Source organism: Mchenga conophoros, linkage group LG12 (assembly GCF_057382185.1).
Source record: "Mchenga conophoros isolate Kocher_MC1m ecotype Shallow Benthic linkage group LG12, M_conophoros_male_GT1.1, whole genome shotgun sequence".
In the NCBI taxonomy this organism is placed as follows: Eukaryota; Metazoa; Chordata; class Actinopteri; order Cichliformes; family Cichlidae; genus Mchenga; species Mchenga conophoros.
The window spans coordinates 36,993,817-37,018,153 of NC_140537.1; the positions used below are offsets into that span (position 1 = coordinate 36,993,817).

At 43.4% G+C, this 24,337-nt stretch overlaps 1 protein-coding gene across 2 annotated transcripts in view; it reads right to left on the reverse strand.

Moving 5' to 3' along the window:
• adamts3 (ADAM metallopeptidase with thrombospondin type 1 motif, 3) overlaps positions 1-24,337 on the reverse strand; it is a 136,466-nt gene that overhangs the window by 67,744 nt on the left and 44,385 nt on the right. For both annotated transcript variants that reach the window (XM_085295590.1, XM_085295591.1), the window contains exon 5: positions 5,714-5,907. In XM_085295590.1, coding sequence (XP_085151716.1) covers positions 5,714-5,907 — 194 coding nt within the window. The remainder of the gene's footprint in view (positions 1-5,713; positions 5,908-24,337) is intronic.

Here is a 24,337-nt window from a genome sequence, read left to right on the forward strand (position 1 = left end):
AAAAATCAAAAGTCTAGCAATGCAAAAGCTGAAGAGCTGAAGAAATCATATGCAAAGAATCCTGTAGGGTTGTGTCACCACAAAGCAACATGACGAACACGTTTGTCTGCCTGAAAACACAACACAAACTGCAGCACAACTAATGCATGCAGGCCAAGAAAAACAGTGTAATGTGACACATCCAGCGTATCACTGCATCCATCCAGATCACAAAGATGGGCTGAACTCACCAACACAGTCACACTTAAAGATAGATGTCCAATAAACACACAAGGCTTCAGAAAAAATGTTCGACACATTAGACAAAAGATGTGTTATAAGTGGAAAAAGCAGTGGTGGGGAAACAGAGAGGGCTCTCACAGCTGTAGCGCTTTAGTCTCATCACGCTGGTACAATGAAGGGAGTGAATGAGGTTTCTGCTTCTGGGAGATGAACTTGGATGAAGTGAATAAACACCTGATTTGTCTGCAAAGAAGGGTTAATTAACAGGAATGTAGCTCAATGCAAAGGTGGGAAATGGGAAGATGTGAAAGCAGCGCTTGGTTTACATGACACTGCTATAACAACACCTTATGAAAAATCCTTCCCTCAACACTGATCAAAACAACAGCGATGAAATTTTGGCCATAATCACACAGTCCTGCTTATCGCTGTCGAATTTCATTTGGCATACACTCACTTACTCAATTTCCATCACAACCAGGATGTCCATCTCTTCCTTTTACACAGCCATGCTATAGGTGCTCCGTATTGAACTAGACTTCAGCACAGAGCACCTGCATAAGTCAGCAGGGAGTGGGTGAAAGGTGGAGGACCCACTTGACAGGTCAGGTTACTCGTCTATTCCAGGTAAGGACAACCGCATGCTTCAGACATAACTACAGGACATTCCCACCTATTTATATATAGAGATAAAATTATATATCCCATTTTTTTATCTACAGATGCACCTTTAGTTTGCTTTTTGACATCACCTGTTCTACATCTGCACAGAGACCATGTCCATGTGTTTGTTCTAATGCTGATTTGCGTTATTTACAGTTAAGAAAAATATTTTAGAGCTCTTTTTTTACCAACATGGATGATGATACTGCATCTGTTGAGCATCTGTGTACAAAACCAGTCCCATAAAAAACAGTTCTCTCATTTTGGTGTCGAAGACCTTGACCAGTTCCCACCGAGTCCTGACCTCATCCCTGTCCAACTACTCTGGATAAACCAGTTTGCTTACTGTGAGCTGGGCCTTATCACACAACACAGGTGCTGAATCTCACTGCAGCCAGAAGCTGGTTGGATTTCTAAAACGAGATGAATTTAGATTTTTACAGCAGCATATTAATGTTCCTGGGTTGTCTTTTTTTTTTTTAAACCCACATACTATTGAATATGTAAGTCGACCGACATATCGAGTAGGTGACCATCGCCTCAGTGCTTTATGCTGATTATACTGGCAGCAGGCAAAGAGGAGGAGGAGAGCAATGGAAACAAAGAAGAGGAGAGGAGACTGAAGAGAGAAATCTGAGAGGAAACGAGCAGCGGAGACATGAAGACAAAAGAAAGAAGATGAAAGGAAACGAGTGAGAAAGAGGTAAGAGGAGAAGATCAATAGCAATGAATAAGAAGATGGTGCTGTGGTTGGATGAAGCCCAACACAACCGAAACAACACCATCCCCACAGTAAAGCATGGAGGTGGAAACATGTGTTGGAGCTGTTTTTCTTCACATTCACAACTTCGCCACATAGATGGACCAATGCATGGAGTCATGTACGGTAAAATCTTGGCTGAGAACCTCCTTTTTCAACCAGAATGACTTTTCCAGCATGACAATTATGCAAAACATACTGTCAAAGAGACGACGGAGTGAAAAGAAGGACGTTGAGGTCACCTCGGTGCCATAAAAAGAGTCATGTTACCAAACAGGGGAGAACTTAAAGGAGTTTCTGTAAAGAGGACTGGGCCAAAATCCCACCTGAGATCTACGCAAACCTGATGACCGTCTCAATGCTGTGCTTGACAACAACAGTTTCTCCACCGAGTACTCAGACATCTGAATCTGAAGACAAAACAGAGCTGCCTGATTCTGTAAGCCTGCTGCACTTACTGTTGGAGTCTCACTAATGATGAAGTATGTAACAATAAAAGAACAGACTTTATCCTTCTCTCATTTGCTGTAACAGATTCAGGACTAACGTATCGCTTGGTCACAACCAAATAATTTAAATGCAGTTTGAGTGCTGGTGTGTGTGTGTGTGTGTGTGTGTGTGTGTGTGTGTGTGTGTGTCTATATGCAGAACTTTCCACTTTGTTGTTGATTGGACTGCTCGAAGAGTCGCTTGTGAAGATGCCCACAGAATTCATACATACATGCTCATTAAATGGTCGAATCAGTTCCAATTCTCTGGAGGATGGTGAACACAAAGAAGAGGGGGCTCTGACTTGATTAGCAAGAGATATCAAAGAGAAGGAAAACTGGAAGACCAGAGAGGGAAACTGGGAAAAGGGGGAGATGACAGGAGAAGAGTATTGAAACAGAAGAAGGAAGAAAGGAAAACAGAGGGAGTGAAGATGATGAACACAGATGAGACGGGGGTGAGGAGAAGAGGGAAGAAGAGAGCTGAGAGGAGAAGAAGAATAAAAGAGGTGGTGTAGGAGGGGAAAGAAGGAGGAGGAGAGGAGGGAGAAAGAAGAGCAGAGGAATATAAAAGGGAAACGAGGAGACAAGAGCGAAAGAAAGAGATAGAGAGAGAAGATCAATCACAGTAATCAGCGTTCAGAGACTGTGCTGCGTCCAGATAAAGCCAGCGGGGACCTCTACTGGGAAACACCATCAATAACCTCAAAACTTCAGTGCCAGACGCTGCAGAGATCCAGAGCGATAGAGTGATGCATGTGGCAGACTGAAAAGAGCATTTAGTACTTTGGAAGTTAAAAGGAACTGAGGTTATTATTATTATTATTATTATTATTATTATTATTATTATTATTAGGGATTTTGGAGGCATTTAATGTAGAGATGGGAATATCTTGACAGGATCAGGGACACTGAGGTTTATGCTCTGCTCCTTAAATCCAAGGACACTGCACACCCAGTGTAAATGCACAGTTTTACTATTCATGCCAGAAAAGGCTTAATAAAAACATCTATACATGGTAAACTGCACTGATAGCTAAAAATCATGAGATGTACAGTTCTGCTCATCATGGGCATGAGTGTCATGGCTCCACACACACGCTCACTTAAATCTTATTGTAAGTGGTGCTGAAGGCTACAAGGAACAGACTTTTCTCTTCCTTTCTAGTGGACAGAGGTAAAGTCCAAGGAACTCGGTGAAGATCTACTGAGGAGGAGATTTTCACCTGTTCTTTAAAATTTAAAAGGCTGTAGTGCATGTTTTGAAAGTGCTTCACCACAAAGATTTATACATGAGCACTATGAGATTTCATTTAGAAGATATGGAATCAAAAATGATCAGTGCTGCTGCTGATGAAAAAACCTGAATATCAGCAAATGTGCAAATATGAATGTCAACAAGTGACAAATTAAATGTAGCAACAGTAAAATAAGCTAAACTAAAAAATGATGACATAAAATATCAATAGGACCATATGTGACACTCATAAAACTAAATATTTGACCTACTTTCATGAATATTATAGGACGAGATCAATTTTTGATCTGTTTTTCTTTAGTCTGAACTAAAAATATGCATTTTCTCAGAGTGAACCACATCCAGACTAGAGGAAACATCAGTACCAGTGACTGATGGGCCCTGATTGGCTGTCACTGACAAACAAACTGCTGCAATCCTTCCAGTCAGTCCAGGCTGGAGCGTTCGAACCAGAAAGGACCTCGTTTAAATAAAGCTGGCAGACAAACTGCTTTCATGTCCAAACGCAGGATGGGTCCATTATGGGGAACATCAGCAGCATCTGAGAGGCTTGTAATTTGAATGCAGCGCTACAAATAATGAGATAATGTTAATACAGCGCTGTAAATAATGAAGCCGGTGAGGAAACGAGAGGCAATCCTGCCTTTTTACAAACTCTCACACGAAATGAAAACACAAGCAGAGAAACAACATGTGTGTAAACAACATTAAGCAATCAGCACTTCTGGACTGGACCATATATCTCCCGCTGATGCACCGACGTGTTCGTTGCTTTGATTTCTTTAAAATCCTGTCATGTTTCAAGTGAAATTGTTCCGCCCACAACATGTCAGCGACGACACAAAAACCGATGTCTATCAGAATTTGGTGGTACGCGATCATCCGCGGCCCATCGCTTCAGAAAGCTTTGATCAGCTGCTGATTTGCTGCCGAGGAGCGGCAACGGCAGAAACCTGAGTGACGACACTCCACGGAGAGCGTGACAACGCGGCGGCAAAAATGCTCCGCCTCTTCCATCTGCATTGAAACCTCTCATTAAAGGAACACTTCACCTTTCTGCCAGGCAATAATGGCACATGTGCCAATCTCTCACAACGCAAGCGAGGTGTATCTGTGACATCTGTGAGGACGTGATGAGCGAACACGGCATCTAATCTGCCTCCAGAGACTAACGACAGTCTGAGCTAACTGCCTAACGCACACGGAGGGCAGAGAAATCCCTGCTAGGGATCATACGTGAATGGCTGTAATAATTCCCACGGAGGCACAATTAGCACCCTGTGTGTGGACAACAGTGTGAATACACACCGGAGGGAACAGATGCTCTTGGCATCCCAACAGCTGCTTGCGGGCTCCATTTCTTTCTGATTCAGACAATATAACACTGATCCACAGCAGAGAACCCACAGGAGTGGGCTGCTGTGACACCAATGACTCACTTATTCATATCAAGACCAGTTCCATACAATATGTGATAGGAAGTGTAGATTAGAGGGTACTGTAACCTCAGCCCAGAGCAACAGAGAGACAACACCAGCTCTCAAACAACAAAACTGAAAAGTGTGGATAACTAGAAATGCACTTTGAATGAGTCTCATTTACACCTTGAAACGAAGATACAGTTAACGACTGCTTTGGGAGACAAAGAGACTTAATAGTGTTTATTATTTGGAGGCTTCTTCCTTCCTAGTTTAAACATGGCTGACTCAAGGGAAGAAACACGTCAATGATCACAGAGATCACAGAAAAAAACACTAAAATAAAGTAAAAAAGGAATCTGACTCTATCCAGCTTTAGGGTCCCAGGATGCTGAAGCCCAGCTCAGCTGACACAGTCCACCTTTTTGCTGTCAGGCGCCAGTCGCTGATCCACTGTGCTGCTCCTACAAGCAGACACTCTGATTCCCAGCACCATATTTGCCTTTTATAAAGGTTAATCTGCATCATCATCATCATCATTTACATTTACGTGTCAGTACAGTGCATTCACACAACCCTTTATTCTGTGTGCTTTAAGCACATCCAGTGCCAATTTAAAATCACCAATTAACCCAGAATCCCTTTGGATTGTGGGAGGAAGCCGGAGCACCTGGAGGAAACCCACAAAGGTAAGGTAAACTCCAGAGGAAGGCCCCAGCAGAGGTTTGGACCAGCAGAGCAAGAAGCGAGCCGGGTTCCCACTGCACCACCGAGCTGCCCAGTGGCATCCCTAATGCATGCTGTGCTTACATAAAATCCCTGTTCTGTTACATTCAAAACACAAGTCGGGTTTAATACACAACAGTTTTCAAACTAGGAACAAAATGAAGTTGTAGTGACTCACTATGTTCATCAGTGTGAGGAGGTAATTCTGCACATGCTCCTTGCCGTGAAATCGGACCACTGAGTCATCGACTCCCAGCAGGATTTCGATGTTGTAGTCGTCCTCTCCAGCGTCCCTCCGTCTGCGGCGCCGGACCGTCTCATTCACCTGTCGGGTTACTGAGTCGAGGCTCCCGGGAACATCGAGCTCCGGTTCTGTAAGATTAAGACGGGAGAGATACGACTTTTAATATTTTTTCCATTTCCAGCTGTGAAAGCCGCTGCAGGGCGTTCATTTTAAAATGCTAACTGGGTAAAGGCGCTCACTGATCTGCTATTACATAACAATTACATTGTGTTAGACGAGCATTCGATCAACATTAACGAGCGAGTCGTGCAGCTGCAGGTCTGCAGGTTCTGTCTGCATATGAATGTGTCAGCAGAGGCCAAAGCTTGTTCTGAAGTCGAGTGCCTGCTGGCCTGAATTATACATGTTTCATATTTGATGGTTGGAAAAGGGTTTATCCAGTCGGAGCTTTATGTTGTTTTTTCTGATTAATGATTAGCTAATGAGCAGTATGAGGCGATGGCGCAGCGACGTACGGAGAAAGCCAAGCAGATGTTTTCAAAAGGAGACATTTTCCAGCCGGGTGCGCAGCCACAGCTGGATTTCATAACACTTCAATTCAAGTGCTGAAAAGGCAAATAACATGTTTATAATTTCCTGTTTTAATCATTTACTGGAGCAAAAGTACATTTTCTGGTTCCAACTTTAAATGAGTGGATTTGTGTGACCTTCTGTTTCAGATCATTTTCATTCCAGCATCTCTGGACTTTTGGTCAAACAAATCAAGCACTATGGGGATAACACAGCAGTGCTCCTTATTTACCTGAAAAATGTTGATTTAGCAAAACAAAAAGAAAAAACAAGGCGAGAAATAGAAAACTACTTTTGTTTTAGTCAAAATGCCAGAAACCCCCTCATGTATTAGACGACCTTTGTGTTATTCACCCTGTTTGTTCAGTGCTGACTGTGTTATGGAGCTTTGACAGGTAAACTGATGCTAAAAGCAACTGTTAAAGCTTCAAATCTGTGGAAGGATAAAAAGGTCTGTGACAGCAGCTCAGTTCATTCAGTCCACAATTCACTTCAATCCAACAAAGGCTGATGGGGTTCACTGCCTTTAATTAGTACACGGGATAAAAGAACTTGTAGCTTTTGAGGCATTTTTACAACCCACAGACTTTCCTCTGTTGTTACATAACTTTCAAATCAGATTTGACTTCAAACCGAGTTTCTGCTTCCCCCGATATGAAAATGAGGTGAACTGTCTGACTTGACAGATTTCAGGCTCCTCTCCTCAAACTAGCTGAATGTGCTAATACTTCCCACTTTGATGGAATGGACCACCAGTACTTAAAGCTCCCATAATACTGCTTATACTACTCACACTCTGGAGGCTAAGGGTATCTCTGTGAAACCGCAGGCAGCAGTGCAGATATCGGGGCCTCGAGGACTACAGAGGGGGTATCGAGCGGCTGCTCTTCACTCCACAGTTTGCTGCTTTATAGTTAAAAGTGTTGCAAATTTAATTATCATCTTATAATAAAAGGAAAAAGTCTTTCTTGTTTTCGAGCAGACTGACTGGTTATAATGGCCGGAGGGGCAGAGCTGCAGGTTGAATGACTCATCAGGATGTCTCCGAGCGAGACTGTTTTCCTCTAGTGGAGCTGGTGGTTACCAGTAAGGCGGTGATTATGCTTCCAGTGTTTTATTTGGTTTAACCACAGTGGACTACATCCTGTTAGCTCTGTACTGACGTGTGCAGTTCGTTTCAGATATAATCAAAAATAAGAATGAACGGGGTGCGCCTCTTCGTCAAGGCAGAGAAAACTGTGTTTTAACGGTCATCGTCACCTCTCGCTGAATTGCACTTTGTTATAACATGTTATATGATAATTATAATACATGTTACCATTGCAGCTTTTGATAACTAACCAACAGTGACTCTCTCAGTAAGAGGAATTTGTTTTTAGATTTTCTTTGTAATAGTGTAAAAAAATGAAAACTCCCATTTACAAAAAGTATTTAGAGTCATTGCTGATTTCTTTGTAGAAGACTCTGGCTACTCTAAAGTGCATTTATACAGTGGTGTCAACACAACAATCGGCAGCAACTTGAAAACCTGGCAAATATTGTGTAGATGTACAACCAAAACAGCTCTGACGCACCGAGGCATGGACACGGCTCGTCTAGGGGCTGCTCTCTGGCTTCTGGCAAAGCACAGTTGGGTCCACTAATACAAGGTGTCTCCTCCGTGAGGAGAATCGGATGGAGGTGGGGGGGCTCCTCAAAACTTTCTAGGGCATTTGTTGCAACTTGGAGGGCAGGCTGACCTGCTGGAGGAGGCTGCTGACATGTGAGAGTTTCAAACCGGGGGGGTGTCTGCTCTGAAACAATGTTCAAGTGGCCGTGTGTGTTAAATTACATCCACGTTAAAGCCAGGAGGAAAGGTTTCTCAGCACTGAGTGAGATTATTGATGGTTATTCACTTCACATGTGAGGTTTTGAGGTTGAGCCTGACAGGTGTATGTAATCCAACAGTTATAAAGGCTTCAAAGCCATTTAAAGATTATCAAAGAAAAATGTCAAAAGGAGGGAAAAAATGTTTAATCTTTTTCACATTCTGCAACCCATTCCAACTAAATTTTTGCTCAGACCTTTCAGGGTGTTGCACACTCACAAGGTGATTGCACAGGTTGCCTAGTTTCCTATCAGGAGGCAACCTTTCTGCAAACAGCTGCAGTCTGACTACAACCACTCTCAGACAGAAAGTCAGTCATTTCTATCTCCACTCCACTCAGCTGGCTCCCAGCTGCTTGTATTCTGGTTATATTCACATAGAACAGGAAGGTTGTGAGCGCAGATGTAATATGTGTAAAATTTCTGTCTATGCAGACGGCAACAAATACACAATTTTCAACTACTTATTATGGTTAATTGCTGTATTATCATAAACAGCATGCATGTAATGACAAAGCTGAACTTTGAGGACCATATTTGCGGTATATGTTAATGCAATATGCAGTATACTGAAAAATGTACTATGGTATCATCAGTGAAAGATTGTGGTAATATCATATTGTGGGGTGTTTGGTGATCCTCTATCAGTTAACCCAGCATGCATGTCTTTGGGTGGAAGCTGAAGACCTGGAGAGAACCCACAGACACGGGGAGAACATGCAAGCTCCACACAGAAAGGCTTTAGCCGGCCGTGTGTTCGAACCTCCTCGCCGTGCAGCATGTATTTGGTTCATTTCACAGCTCAGTGCAACAGGAGAACACTATTTCTGCAAATTTCTGCAATTTGTACAAGGCCAATGAATCCTCAGAGCGAAAAAATAAACTGAAAGCAAGAAAGGTCATTGTCCATTCAGCAATAAATACAAATGTCTGTCAGCAAGACAGCACAGGCCTGGAGCTAAAAATTGGGTTCACGTTGGTTCATGCAGCCCATTTACAAACAAACCAGAGTAGGCAAACAAAGGTGCCACAGACTCACAAGAAGCTCGTATACTGAAGACGTTTCGGTAAGCTCTCATCAGGCCGTGTTACAAAGTTTGGCAGCGAGGTGAGTCAAAACAAATCGTGCTGTAGAAACCTGTGACTTTGGCTAAAACTGATGGCACTGGAAATAACCTCGTCACACATATACAGCAATCCTGTGCAGCACGGATGAATGGCAGAGCAGCGTTACAGAAGATGAAGACATTTTCAGCCAGAGCGGACCCCTCACCTGGCCAAAGACATGGAATATAAAGAGCAACTCCTGCAAACCACCAAGAACATATTAAGAGTGAAAAGCTGAACTGCGTCTGAAGGACAGCAGGGCCGAGCACGCCTGCTCTCTGAATTTTCCCTGAATAAACGAATGACTGAAGTAAAGTAGTTCACGGTTTTAGATTTCATCCACACTGGGTGAAGATACTCTGCTGGCAAATACGGGTAAATCTGAAGCCATAAATAAAAGCACAGGCCATTTTTCATTTTTCCAGGGATGCTGTGGACCACAGACAGGGCCGGTGATTGAGTGGAGAGGGAGCTAAAATAAATAGGAAGAAATGGCTGCCACCTCAGCCGTGGCCCGGCTTCTACAGTGTTGGGATTGTGGAGCGCATTCCTCCTCTCCGCCGCTCCCGTCATGACACAGGCATTCTTGTGCAGCAGGCCAGCTCCCCCCCCTCCCCTGCCTGAGTAAACAGGCTCTCTGAGGTCCCTACTTCAAACGCACAGGACTTCCCCTCAGCAGCGCTCCTTAAGACTGCCAGTGTGCTTGAGTCAGTGGCGAGCACCCCACCGCCCTCCTCTGCCTCGCCCCACCACGGGCCACAGCCCAGTCCCGTGGGAGCCCCACCATGCAACAGCAGCAGCCCAGGAGACGGGGGCCCTGGGTCAGCGTCTGCCCACACATGGCAATGTGCGGCAAGGTGGCAATGAGGCCGGCCAGAGCCGCCGCAGGCTTAAAATGGCACACGTAGGCGACAGGCATCGCGCCATCAGCTGAAAGTGGAAATCTACTGTCTGCTGTGACAGAATTAATATCCACGTTGTACGCTTCAAGGACACTCACACGAAACCCATTAGTAAGATGGACACTGATACGCAGCCAATAATGACACTTTGTGTAAAATCCTTTTTTTATACATTCAAATACGCACGCAAAAAGCTTTTCCCTTCTCAGTGCAGATGGATACATGTCTCCACGGAAACGTTACTACAGGAAAAGTATGCAATGCCCTCATTTAGAGGAAAATATCCACGAGCTCCGAGGTTTTACAGCAACAATAGGCAGGAATGCGAATTAAAATATGGCTCGTAATCCTTTTATCTGTTTCTGCAGCAGAGACGGGGGATTGGGCAGGATGTACTCCACCAGGTGTGCAAAACGGTACAGAAACTCTTATCGAGATCGGGGCAGGAATTTGCATAAGTTCAAAGTGATTTGTCTCGTGAGCCAAAACTAGACGTGAAATACGGCGGGACAAACAGATCAGGAACAAGTACGGGAGTTTGGTTTTCTACATTTTCTTTGGAAGTGCAGCTGGAAATGAAGTCACTAGATTCTGAGTGGGAATGAGTGGAATTTCAGTGATTGGAAAAGAAGGCTTGCTTGCACACAAGTCAGAAAGGTTATTCCAGGTTAAAGTCAAGAGCGATGTCAGACTCCTGAGTCAGAGCCACTAGATCATCTCTGTCATTTTCCTTTTGCATAAACTGAAATAGCAGCAGTTAGAGCTCCATTTCCATACCCCGTGCCCTCATTCGCACAGATAAGAGCTTAAACTCTGATTTCACACACTGTGAAAAAGTTGGGATTAGAGGTGACAGGAGAGCGCCACCCTGACCGCTGCTGTTCTAAAGCACAAGATGACAGAAAAGGAAAGCAAAGAGGACAAACCACATCTCCACATGGGAGATGTCACCAGACAGCAGGAAAGGGACATGTGAGTCAGACCGTAACGACCAATCACAATAATTTATTCCATATCCCGCAGTTATGAACTTCAATAGTAAAAGAGCGATTCTGGCCCCAACCAGAGTAAGACTGTGAGGCGGTTATAGAAAATAAAGGTTTATAGCATATTTGTGCTTTAAATACTTAAATCTGTGTGAGCTACATGCAACACTCACAACAAGATGCTAGTTTTAGGTTCCTCTGATCTTACTGTAGTCTCCACATTAGAAACGTCACTTTGAGAAAGAAGGGAGATGACGTTTATTTCAGCTCTGAATATGATCAGTCTATAAATAGTCAAAAGTCTGTGGTCATCTCTCTCCTGTCCTCCAGGTATTGTCCTTCCACCTCATCAGGAGTACTAAGGCTGGGAGAGAAGAGGAGGGCAGCGCCAGCGTGGGCTGTTTGCTAAAAGCCTGACTGAGTGGATTTTGTTTTTATGGCTGTCTGCTGCACTTTTCTTACTGAAATTTGCAAAAAGGCTTAGCAGCAACGTTCTGTCCAGTTGAGCTTGAATTTGACATCAAATTCAGCACGGTAGTTGGAACAGACTAATCAATTTTCCTGGATTCAGTACCTCCTAGTTAGTAGATGCACCCATGGTATCTATTTCTAAATCCACGGTCACGTTTTTCTCCATTTATTGTGTTCACAAGATATCAGAAAGCCTGACCTCTGTGTTGCCTCATTCTTAAGTTGCTCACCCAGCAGGGTGGCAACAATCCCCCAACGGCCGTTTACCGCTAAGAGTTAAAAACCTTGGATTAAGGAAACAAAAGATAATCGCGGAGCCAAAAATATGTAGCTATGTAATCGGTGGGTAATTGCTTTTTAGTTACGTACGCAGACTTGAATTAACTCCACGTCCAAAAGGGCTCAATGGGCTGAGGTGGATGTACACTGGGTCAGCTTACACATTCAAAATGTGGGGAAAAAATGTTGTTACAAAGAAACTATAACATCAAAGAAAAGTTAATCCGTCAATGGGCAACGCTGCGTTTCCTCCAGGATCATGACATGCTCGGTCAGCTACCGGACTCCTGTGGTAATCACTTCAGTGATAAGGAGCCACACTCTGCATCGCCTGACATGGCAGTGATCTGGTGTTCGGGTTTTTCTGGTCACTGACCACATAAACCAAACTCTCCTCTATGAAACACACCAAGTCGTTTGATACGTGACATGTAACAAGTCCCGCTGGCAAATGAAAAAGGAGAAAATGACAATAATCCAAAACGATCAAATTCATCTATAACTTTGTCTGTTGTGCGTCGTGTTTGTCGAATGAATAAAAGATCAAAAGTTAAAAACCGAGTGTGTGGAGGCAGTGAGAGTTTGTTCTCACGACAAGGACGCAGTCACAGTTACTGTGTCACCCGAGTAACTCTGAGGTCACGCTGACACGTGTCTCATATCAAGTGTCTCATATCATAGCAACAACACAAAAAGAAAACGAGGCGTCTGATGTTAGTCGCCGTCTCATGGTCCCGCTCTGCCCAAACTAATCTCACAGAAGCATCACAGCTGCTCCTTTATATATACAACAGTTATGTTTCACAAGGTCTGACAATGAAAGCTTTTTAGTTCAGCAGAAATATCAGAGAGCAGCACAAAAGAAACACACACGACTCTTCAAAGTAATTTAATATTTTTCATGCTGTGAAATGTGGATTTTCTCTCACTTTCCTCTAAAACCTCTGTCTATAAAACATTGAGATATGGTGAATTATGACAAAGTGAACTGAATCGGATACATCTTGAAAAGTTTGAGAGATTGGATCGATCAGGACGCCTCACAGACGACAGATTAAAAGCTCCCTGATAAGGGGCCACGCAGCACTGAGGGCTAATAACAAACGGCTTCATGTTCATATCTGACAGCTGAGCTTTACATTTCATAAGAGTTGATCTGTTTCCTGATTTTTTATTTAGTTATTTTTTGTGCATGGATTTGTACCCGTAACATAAAGGATGACACATCTCTAAATATCGATGCAGCCCCAAGAAAATAGCTGCCAAGGTTAAAAAAATAAATACATAACCTCATGCATTATTCACCGTATGTACTGTCAGTGTTGTTAAATCTCCTGCACAATACCCACTGGCAGCAGAAGACTGCAGTTCCATCAGTGTTACAGGGTTGTGTGAATGCCTGAATGATAATGCCGTCACTGTCACACTGACACAGCAGGTCCTGTTTCATATCTGAAAAAGTCTAATCAACCTTTTTTGGTTCATTTCTCATTTTATGGGCTCATAAATACTGTTTGTGATTCATTATTGTACAATTTATGGAGCTGACAATTTAGGATTCAGTTAGCCCCCCCCATGGAAGCCCTGTACACCTGTGAGTGCACACCAACCCACCCAACCAACAGCATGGGCTCATCTCTGATGGGAATGAGACAGTGTAGAGATCATGTCTGTGAAGGTTCTCAGTCCTCCAGGTCATCGTAGTCAAAGGAGCTTGCAAAGAAAAGCGTCTGGACTTCTTTAAGTTACTTGAAGACGTTTCACCTCTCATCCGAGAAGCTTCTTCAGTTCTTAGGTCAAATGGTGGAGAGTCCCCACAGGGGGTCCTTTTGTCCCTCTGTGAGGGGAAACTCCCACTAGGTTTAAATCTGGGACTAGAGCAGGGCGATATGGCCAAAAATATTTATCACGATATATATTTGAAAATTTGCGATAACGATATAACTGACGATATAATTGATGCGAGACAAAATACAACTCCACAACATTACTAGCGCAAAAAGACAACCTTCCATTTATTTTCACTTAAACAAGAAGCTGGTTTTTATGTACATTAAAGCTTTATAAAAATGTAACAGTGCAAATGCAAATTCCTTGCTGAAAGTTTAACCAAAAGGCATTTCCAGTAGAAATGGGCTGACATATCCTGAGCATAACCATGTATAATATCCACTGAAGTTAAAAAGAGGTGCATTGCAACATTAAACTGCAGTGTGCAGTACGTATTTTTCGGACCATAAGGTGCACGGGATTATAAGGCACATTAAGCGAAACAAAGCAGTCAGATAAATCAAACTTTATTAAACTCATTCTTCTTGCTTCCTCCAATTCTGTACCATTGGTTCATTAATGTTGAATTCTCTGGCAGCTGCTCTATTCCCATGTTGTTGCAGTATATTAATGACTAACCTCGTATTGTGGATGGATTATCTCAGTTGTTCTCCTGAATGAAGATTGGTCCTTTTACAGCATCCTGCCATGCGATTGCATTTGTCTCTAACCATGAAGAACCTTCACGTTAACTTTTATAAGTGGAAAAGTGTTAGTGTTCGTCCTCCAGCTTCACTGTTTATGTTATGCTAACATAGCTGTGTCGCTAGCGATCACGTAGCACATCATTATATACCAGCTAGCCCAACTTCAGTAACCCTACAAACGTCACTGCTGTTTAGTTTCCTGTCTTCATTTATGTTGGAAGTGATAGCAGAGCTGTACGTTTGATTTTTTTCAGAAATCTCTCAGTCAGAACATGCTGTATCATGCTTAGGTAACTAGCGAAACTAGCGAGCTAACTTCCGCTAGCTTCCTGCTAACTTCTAACTCCGTTAAATGTAATAACTTTTGTTTTCATGGATGCCTGGAAGTTAAACTTCATAGTTACACCTGGTAAAGCAGCAATGCTGATCGTTTTATTAAAGATGAAAGAATTTAGACAGTTTTTAACTCTAAGTGATGCTGCAGTGTTGTTTGACCTGAAGTATACGGAGTTTAGGACCCAGATTACTCCCAGATTTAAGAGCATCTTAGTCCGACAAATACGACAATAACGACGGCCGCTTGCATGTTCTGCAAAAAAATGTGCTTTGTTGTGTATCTGACGGACAAACACCAAACCAGTTCCACATCACGGAAGTTGCACCATTTTTACAAACCAATTCTGGTTCATCTGTTTCACTCAACAATCGGCCATGTGCGTATGAAAACAAAGGCACCGCGCATGCGCGTTTTACTCCCATTCTATCGCGATATTTCATTTTCCTATCGTTGCCTAACATTATACCGGTATTACCGTGAACGGTATAATATGGCCCAGCCCTATCTGGGACTCCCCACCATTTGACCTTAGAACTGAAGAAGCTTCTCGGATGAGAGGTGAAACGTCTTCAAGCTACTTAAAGAAGTCCAGACACTTTTTTTTTGCAAGCTCCTTAGACAGTGTAGAGAACTTGTCCCACTGCTGCTCAGAATATAACTTAACGCTGAAAAGAACTCTTAATGGACTTCAGGAGGCAGAGAGCGGGGTTATTAACAGAGAGCAGGGGGAATCTGACTTAAACTTCAGGTTCTTGAGCACCCACATCTGCACTGATCACACCAGGACCTACAACACCATCGCACGGGTAAAGAAGGCCCAGCAGCAGCTGCAATTCCTTTTCAGGAAAACCTGGGCCACCACAGGTGACCCCTCGGACCCCGCCCATCACGTGTTTGAAACGCTTCCCTCTGGTCGGCACCTCAACTCAATCAGGTCCCACACCTCCAGACTCGCCGACAGCTTCCTCCCCTTGGGCTGTTAACAAACACTATGCCCCCAAACTCCACCCCTGCCCACCCACCACACCAATCTGAGCCATGGTCTGAGTGACCCTCACTGCTCAGGCCACTCGCACACGGACTCTACACTCAGACCGAGTCCTTTGCACTGCTTCCATGCCCTTTGTTCTCGAATGTGCACCTTTCTCTACTTTGTATTCCTGTTGACTGCATATACTTTTCCTCTTTTTTATTTATTCCTTCTGTCTTACTATTTATATTTTACTCGTGCACAGTCGGTGTGGAGCACCCATAATTCTGTGCATGTACAATGACAACAAAGGGCTCTTCTATTCTATCCTTTTCTATTCTAATGTGAACCTTTCAGGGTGAGTGAACAAAAGGCCGAAAACCGACACGCTACCTCAAGACTGACAATTTCATGTCACCACTAACAGCAATGTCCCGCCCACCTCTGCTCCAATTTACTGCTGCCAATTTACCTCTTGTCATGTCAGGGGATTTTTGGCTCCCCGGGGTACATAAAAGCTGGCATAATTACACCGGGCTTTATGACTGAGGCAATATTGTTTTGGCCCTCTCTCTTCTACAATAGAGCTGAAAATAAGCGGTGACAGCAGCAACAACAGCAGCCTAATTACCAGCAGCGCACCGCAACAGGAGAAAAGATGCTGGCCGAAGCATTTCCCGTGATGGAGACGCCACGCAGCTTTGTGGTTCTGCGCCGATGTGTGATGGGGACTTTTAAAAAGGGGGCGTGTGCATTCTCTGTGGCCCACCTGAAGCTTTTGAATCATTATTAACAGGCTCATGGGGAGTCTCAGGCGTAAAGTTGAAGCAAACACTTCTGCTCCCGCTGAGCCGTATATTAAGGAATAACTAGACTAATGATTTCTGGGTCTTGGCTGCTTTGCCTAAGGAAACTAACTTTGAGCCTTTCGTTGCAAGAACAAAGCACCAACATTCCTTGAAGAAAGGTTGTTAGAAACCCCGATGCTTAGATCAGACGATGCATAGAGGACTTGGCTGTCGTGTACGGGTTATACTTGTATTTAAATAGAGACACATTTCATGCTGATATTTTACATACAAGTAGACTAAAGTACAATTTTAGCAGACAGTGAGCATTATAGTTTAATAAATAACCTGCTATATGAAGGAGTCAAAAGTCCAGTCCACTGATAAATGTTTCAGGGCAAGACTTCAAAAACCGAGCGACAATGAAAGCGTCCCCTGTTGTGCACGATGATACCGCGGGGTCACCCCGTCATAGTGGACGGGTTAGCCCTGCCCAATACAAGTGGTGCTAAGATTTTCAAAATGACAGTAGCCATCCTAAAACACCGCCCTCTGTTTATAACACTCCTGTAAAAGGTGTAAAAAGGTGCTTTGCTCTTTTAAAGTCTCAAAACAGCTTATGGTTTTGGCAGGTGTATTATTCAGATATCAGAGCATTTAACTCTTTTTTTCGCTCTTAACAGCTCAAAGGAAGCTGAATGCTACAAAACCAGAAATATTTGGTAATAATACTTCTTTAAATAATGCAAACAGCCCATCCAGTGTCTAAACTAGCCAGAATAGCCGCTAATGTTTCAACTGAGCTGAGCTGAAAACTTGTTAGCCTGTGATGCAGCCCAGCTGGGAGACATGCCAGGAGGGCAAATGTTGAATGACACAACAAGTGGATTAGGGAAGAGTGATTTCCTTGATTTGTGGTTTGGACTGTGTAACAGCTCTGAAATTTGCCACCCGTTAAGCCATAAAATGAAGCCTAACCTGACAGAAAAAAGGTCTGTCAGCCACGTGGACCTTCAGGAGTACGCGGGTCCACATCTGCTGCTACTGAAAAGTCAGACTGTCACAGAGAGTGCAAATGCAAAGAGACAAGATAAGAAGCAGCATCTAATCAAAAGTGAAAGGCATGCTCTCAGATTGGAGGCACAGCAGCTGATAGGTACTCCCATCAAATTTCCTGCAGTATATTTTTTTAATCAACAACACATCAGATTACCTCCAGAGCAGTCCTGCATCACAATAACCTCCACATAATAGGTCCTAATAGGAAATTTAAACAGAGGATAGAAGATTTAAGATCAAAGTCAATGTTTGTCACCAAAGCAAACATCTTTGAAGTCAGGTCACTTTGGCAGGACAAATGGGACATTTTATTAGAGACATCTCCACAGGGGGTGTGCGTGCAAAACCGATAACGTGAAACTCCATATAACTCCAGGTAATTTCAGGCTTCAAAAACAAGGCATCAGCCAAAATTAGAAGTTTCACAAGGTGGAGATCAACACCAGTGGGTCACATCACAGCGGATAGATCCAGACACTAAACACACAAATCTGGAAATTGTGCATGCAACAGTTAGCAAGCCTGGTTTCAAACATGTGGCCAGGATTAGACAGCTGATCTATAAACTACTGCAGAAGATGTTTTTTATCAGCCGTGCTTAAGGTGTCACTCAGACTTGGTGTTGGCAGCAAACCTGTTATCTGATTTTTGTTTTCTGTTATTTGTTGTATTTGTATAATGTGGACGTTTGCTTTGCTTCATCATTATATTTACAGCTTTGGCAGAAAATGCTACTCGAGCGATTTGTGCCTGTGCTGACTGGTCTGGGGAAGGAAAGGAAGTAACAAACTGGGAGCCAATACCAGTACATTGTAACCATTCAAGCTTTATTTTTAATGAGCTCTCTTTTCTTTCCTCTGGCACTTCAAAGCTGAATGAATGTGCATTTGGACTACTAACGTTACTACTGCTTATTACAGTACCAGGTCACCTGTGATGGCCCAGGTTATTATCGCTGCCAATACGGGAATTATTAAAAATAAAATGTGACAAACTGCTGTAGCCAACCATCAAATACAAATGTGCTATATATGATGTTACACAGTATAGTTTTGAAATTTGGACAGATTTCAGGCTACGCTAGCCCCGTTCTGCATTTAGCATTCAAACATGGTAAAAAGCAAATAAGGGGACCTATTCTTTAAACCTGGACTAGCTTACCGTTTGCACTCATAAATAGTCTAAATGTCTTTCTGTTGCCAGGTTGCTTATCTGTTGTTGAGCTGCAGAATATCAAACTTGTGTGGAGTGTGTTTGTGGTGACTTAAGAGCAGCAGAGCGAGAGTCCTGAAGCAGACAACGGTAAGCCTTGTTGGGCTCAGTCAGTTACAACATGCTGCAAAACTTAGGCTTCATTCATGCTGGGTGTGAACTGCCTTTTTGGAAGAAATGCTCACTGTATTTCCTTTCAGGGGGTTCAATATATTTTGGTGATCTGCATCCGTTTTTCCCCCCCACTCTTTCTCACAGAGTACAAACAACCCAATGTCATCGCTGAAAGGTCAAGCGACAAACTGTTTCCAGTCCTTCCCTCCCCTAAACTACTGATAAAGTACTGAAATGTAAGAAGCTCAAGTACTGAAAGGTGACTGTCAAAGGTTTTGGTGGAAGGTCTTTACCTCCAGATCGGATGTTTTCTGCCTGTTTTGTTTCTCGGATAAAAATGTAATCGGCTTTAAATTTCCAGTTACAGATGACGATGTGTGTGACGATGCTTCTTTCACACTCCAGATAAACAGTCCTTTGAAAAAGCAGATTTAATTTTTTTTTTTTATCTTTCCAGTCAATCTTTTATCTTTATCTCAAAGACCGTTCAACTCGTAAAGCAACTCCCACAACAACAGAGAATTTCTGAAACAAATCTACTATGTGATTCTTATTTGTACGCAGTTACATCATGATAGAAGCAGATATCAGGGAGCTTTTCACCTTTTATCATTTCTGGCAGCTTTTGCTCAGAAAGTAAAATAAGTTGTCTGCTAATGAGATATTCAGGGTTTGATCTCTCTGTCTGAATGCCTCGTTCCCTTGAGTAACATACAGAACCCCATAAACTGCTCCTGATGAGTGTAAGTGATGTTAAAAGTGTGAATGGGTGAATGTAAAGTGCTTTAAGTGGTCAACAGCACGTCTATATAAATGCAGGGTGGTACCCTGTAAACTCCTGCTGTTTGTATCTTTGAAATGTCGGAGCTTTGTACGCTACCTGGACCGGTTTCTTCTGAGCGACCAGCTGGTTGCTGCACATACCTGAACTCTGATGCCAAATATGAAAAAAAAAAGTTTTTTGACTAAACACAGATACTGAGCCCTAATATCTCAAAGAAGCAGAGAGTTTGTGTTACTGCTTGGGAACATGTTGTATATGCATGTCACGTTTTAGGCCTGTGTAAAAATGCAGACAGAAACACACCGATGTGTCGACTCCGGTGTTTACCGCACCCTTATTTCTGAGAGTGTGGTCATCCTCATTCAAGACCTCATGAAGGATGATCCCTTGGATTTAAACAGACGTGTTTTGTGTGCTTCAGTATTGTTCGGGCCAGCGCCGCCCTGTGTTATTAATCTGTGTCAGTGTTTACTTTTAATATGCAGATTTTTCTTGGCAGTCTCTCATCGCTGTTTGACCTCTGACTCCAGGGTCGCCCGCTCCGCTTCCTGCCTATAATCCGTGCGATTCTAACGGCGTTCAGTTCAGTCCTGCAGTCAGCAGACTCTACCTGCTAAAATATTTCAATTTAGTATTGAGGTCATGTGTGTACTGCTCTGATTCCTAAGTAGTTTGGCTGCACAACAAAAGGCACCTGGTGTCCTGCTTCGAGCTTTTGCACTCGCACTTGTCCTATTAATCATTAGGAGGAGTTTTTTTTCTTTTTTTGCGAGACTCACTATGAACCTGAGATTTTTTTATAGTTCATTCACCAAAATAACAAACTATCTTTTGGTTTTGCACCTGTGGACCCCGTTTCTTTGCAGCTTATCCTCATTTTTAACCCATGTGTAACTTCAGGCGATGCCCGTGTGTTTTATGATGCTTGTCTTTTTCTCAGGTGACCAAAGACAAATGAATTATTCACCCATACGTGTTTATTTCAGGGGGAGAGGTAATTTTTCAACTCTTAATAGTCCTTCGGTAATTATGCATCTTTGCATACAAAAATCAGGGCTCGTCATTATTTGACAAAAATATGTGAATTTTTGTAAATTAAATGGTAAATGGCCTGTATTTGTACAGCACTTTACTAGTCCCTAAGGACCCCAAAGCACTTTACATGTTCAGTCATCCACCCATTCACACACACATTCACACACTGGTGATGGCAGCTACGTTGTAGCCACAGCCACCCTGGGGCGCACTGACAGAGGCGAGGCTGCCGGACACTGGCGCCACCGGGCCCTCTGACCACCACCAGTAGGCAACGGGTGAAGCGTCTCGCCCAAGGACACAACGGCCGAGACTGTCCAAGCCGGGGCTCGAACCGGCAACCTTCCGATTACAAGGCGAACTCCCAACTCTTGAGCCACGATCGCCCTGGGAAGATTTTTGACAAGACAGTCAGTCAAAACACTTTTAACACATTAGATGTTGAGGTTAACAGCATCATCATGTTGAAAAAAGTATAAACTGAGATAAGAAAACCTATTAAAGGAGGAAAACACAATCTACAGACCACAAATGATACAACTAACAGCAGACTGACTTCTGCCACCTACAGCAACACTTTTGACATCCGCACGTAATCACAGAAAGACTTCTGGGGAATGTGCTGTGAACTGCGTGGTGTAATTTCCAGTCATGAGGGCAGAGTCAGATTCTTACACAATGCAAAGATATTTTCAAAGATATTTTTTATCAGGCAATGAAAAATAAAGCGTTGCAACACTCTGACTAACAAACGACCACAAGCCCGTCCCGTCTCCGAGCGCTTCTCTGTACAAGGCACAGTGAATGTAGTATAACGACAAGCTACAGGAATCTGAAGTATTTGGCTCACTCACAGACAGACTGGATGGAAAGAAGAAAGAGATACTCATCAGCTCCTTCCAGCTGCCGCCTTTTGGAAAGCAACTGGATGATTTAACAGCGAGTCAGAAGAGAACACAGGCGAGCGCTTTTCGACTCAAAATATTGCTCAATGCTCCCGAGGTCTTTTCCATTCTCCTTCCAGATCCTTGGCCTGCACCCGCGTCGCTAATTATCACCAGGTTTAGCATGGAAAGAACACATCAGGCGCATTCGGGAATCGTACTTCTGAAGACGTAATGCAATGTGGAAAATATCTTCCCAATCTGCCGGTTCAGGACACAAACAGGGAAGAGTATCAGGTGGAGAACGGTCTCCTCACAGGAGGAAGGAGCTATGTTGTTGCATTCAGGCTATAAAGACAGATTTATGATGCGTTCAGCGTGAAGACTCGGCAGCGACTTCAAAACTGTGGATGACTTTTGTTGTTGTGTGTTAAAGGCACACACACACCCGTCGGGGATGGACGCCGAGTGTTTCCACTCACCTCTGACATTGCTGGAATTACTTGTGTTTACAGAACATAAGAGAAACCATCCTCGCTAACAGCAGCAGCCAAATACCAGATAACCTTTACTGTTTTTAAATTACCATATCTAAATTGCTTTTCCCTATCAATACTCACTCGCACGCATTACAATTTAAAACACATGCCCCGCATCTCAGCAGAAATCAGAGGCTGATGCACTTTTTATGAGCTCCTCGTGAGGTTGATTCACGTGTGGAGCTTCAGACTGTTGTGTTGGATTCACACTAAGCATGAAACAGAAAAGTCATTAGCTTCTTCTGAGGACAGTGTAAACAGAACACGTCCCAAGAGCACAAGTTCTGCATTAAATAAAGCAGCGGAGCTTTGTCCTTCGGTGTTTTTTGCTTGCAGAGTTCAGCTTCGTGTGGGCCGTCTGGATGATTGGGAAGAATGCTAATATTTTCCATGTAGTCTCAATAAGTCAGACAACCGGCCATGTTATTGGCCGAGGACTGAGTCCTCCAGCCAATGGATGCTCTCCAGGCCTATAGAAGCTGACTGGAGCTACACTTCAGGGCCTTTGGTCAGTTTTGTGGTTGTCAGAACATCAGGTGCTTTTGAGTTTGCTGCTAGTCTTATTCTGCTGGCCTGTTTTTGTTTGTCCGTTCTCCTGTTTGTCCTCGGTTGATAAGGAGTTGAGATGCAGCTTCGTTATCTTTCTCTTTAGCTAGGTTAAGACTGTTTTGTTTGTCATCCGGGCCTCTGTTAGCATGTTTCCAACAAAGCTTTGCAAACTGACTCAAACCACCTTGTGTTCCTCCATCAGTTTTAGGTTACTTTCCTCACCCTGAGAACTTTCTGGGGCTGTAACCTTTACAAAACCAGCATCCTGAGAGAATCAGGTGAAGGATTACTTTTTGACACAAGACTGAATCTGACACGAGTCAGTGTCCACAGTTCACAATAACCAGCAACACAACACACAATGCAACGAAATCCAAACCTGTCTGCAGATTATTTATAGTAGAGACAAAGTAAAGAAAGTTCATTTCTTCTAAATTTGATCCTTTGAACTTAGAAGTGATAAATAAAATCCCTACAAACACCGACATTACTTCTTGTTCTAATTAGATGTATGACTGATGATGTTCGATGTCTGAGGAGCAGCACTTCCCTGTGTGAGGGAACAGTGAGTGACTTTGTGGTTTCCAAATAGTTATGAAGTTTGCCATTTTTCAATCTGCAGGTGTGTGCGATGCAGTACGGCTGTCACGGCTTTCTGCAGGGCACGTACGTGATAAAACGTCTCCGCTGACCCAAACAGCCCATCCAGTCACGCTCTATTCTGTGACTCGAGGTCACAATACTCATCTCTTACAAGAGCCAGCGAGTGACAAAGCGTTCAAGTTCTGAATCTTTTCTGCTGCCAGACAGAAACTCTTCTCAGAAAATCCACCACCACCTCTGTTTCCCCTCCGACTACAAGGTCAAGCAGCATCCCTGACTGTCTTCACTGGTTTGATGTGGTCCTCTTTGGTACAGCTGCTCCTTCAACATATCAAAGTATTCCTGAGGTTGAAGGGAATAAATTACTTTGTTCATCTTCTCACAACACGCCGCAGCATCGGTATTCAAAGTGAGAGGCAGAAAAGCGAGCTGTTGTAGGGCCAACCTGCACGCAAAAGAACAGACAGCCGAGCAGAGCGGACGCACCGTTCATCCAGATGAGCTTTGAGCACACACGCTCACACTTATTGGCGCCCTACTTTGCACTGCATACATTCAATGAGCAGCTGACTGGGAGAAACAGGAAGTCCCTGCTTTAAGCAACACTAGATTTGCCACAGTTGCATTTGTCATGTTATTCTGATTAGTGTAATAATTACAGCTGTAAGCAGCTTGGCTGTGGTGAAAGCATCTTCTGCTGTTTATGCTGGGAGTTTACTCTCCCTCCTGCCAGGCCACATCCCATTTTCAGCCATATTTAAGCAGGATTATCCACTGCAGGAGCCTCTGCTGCCTTCTCTCTTTATTTCACTCCTGCAACCTCACCAAATTCCTCCACACTCAGCCCGACTCTGCCTAACACATTTGTGAGATTATAATAAAAAAATCAGCTTCCTCTGCTGCTCACCTCGTTCTCCCGTGCGGGGTAGTGAAAATTACACATGCAGCCTCAGACAAGAGGCGTTTCAACACTTTTTCAGTCTGTCGTCACTAACGTGTGAAAATAAAGCCGCATTTTCAAAAACT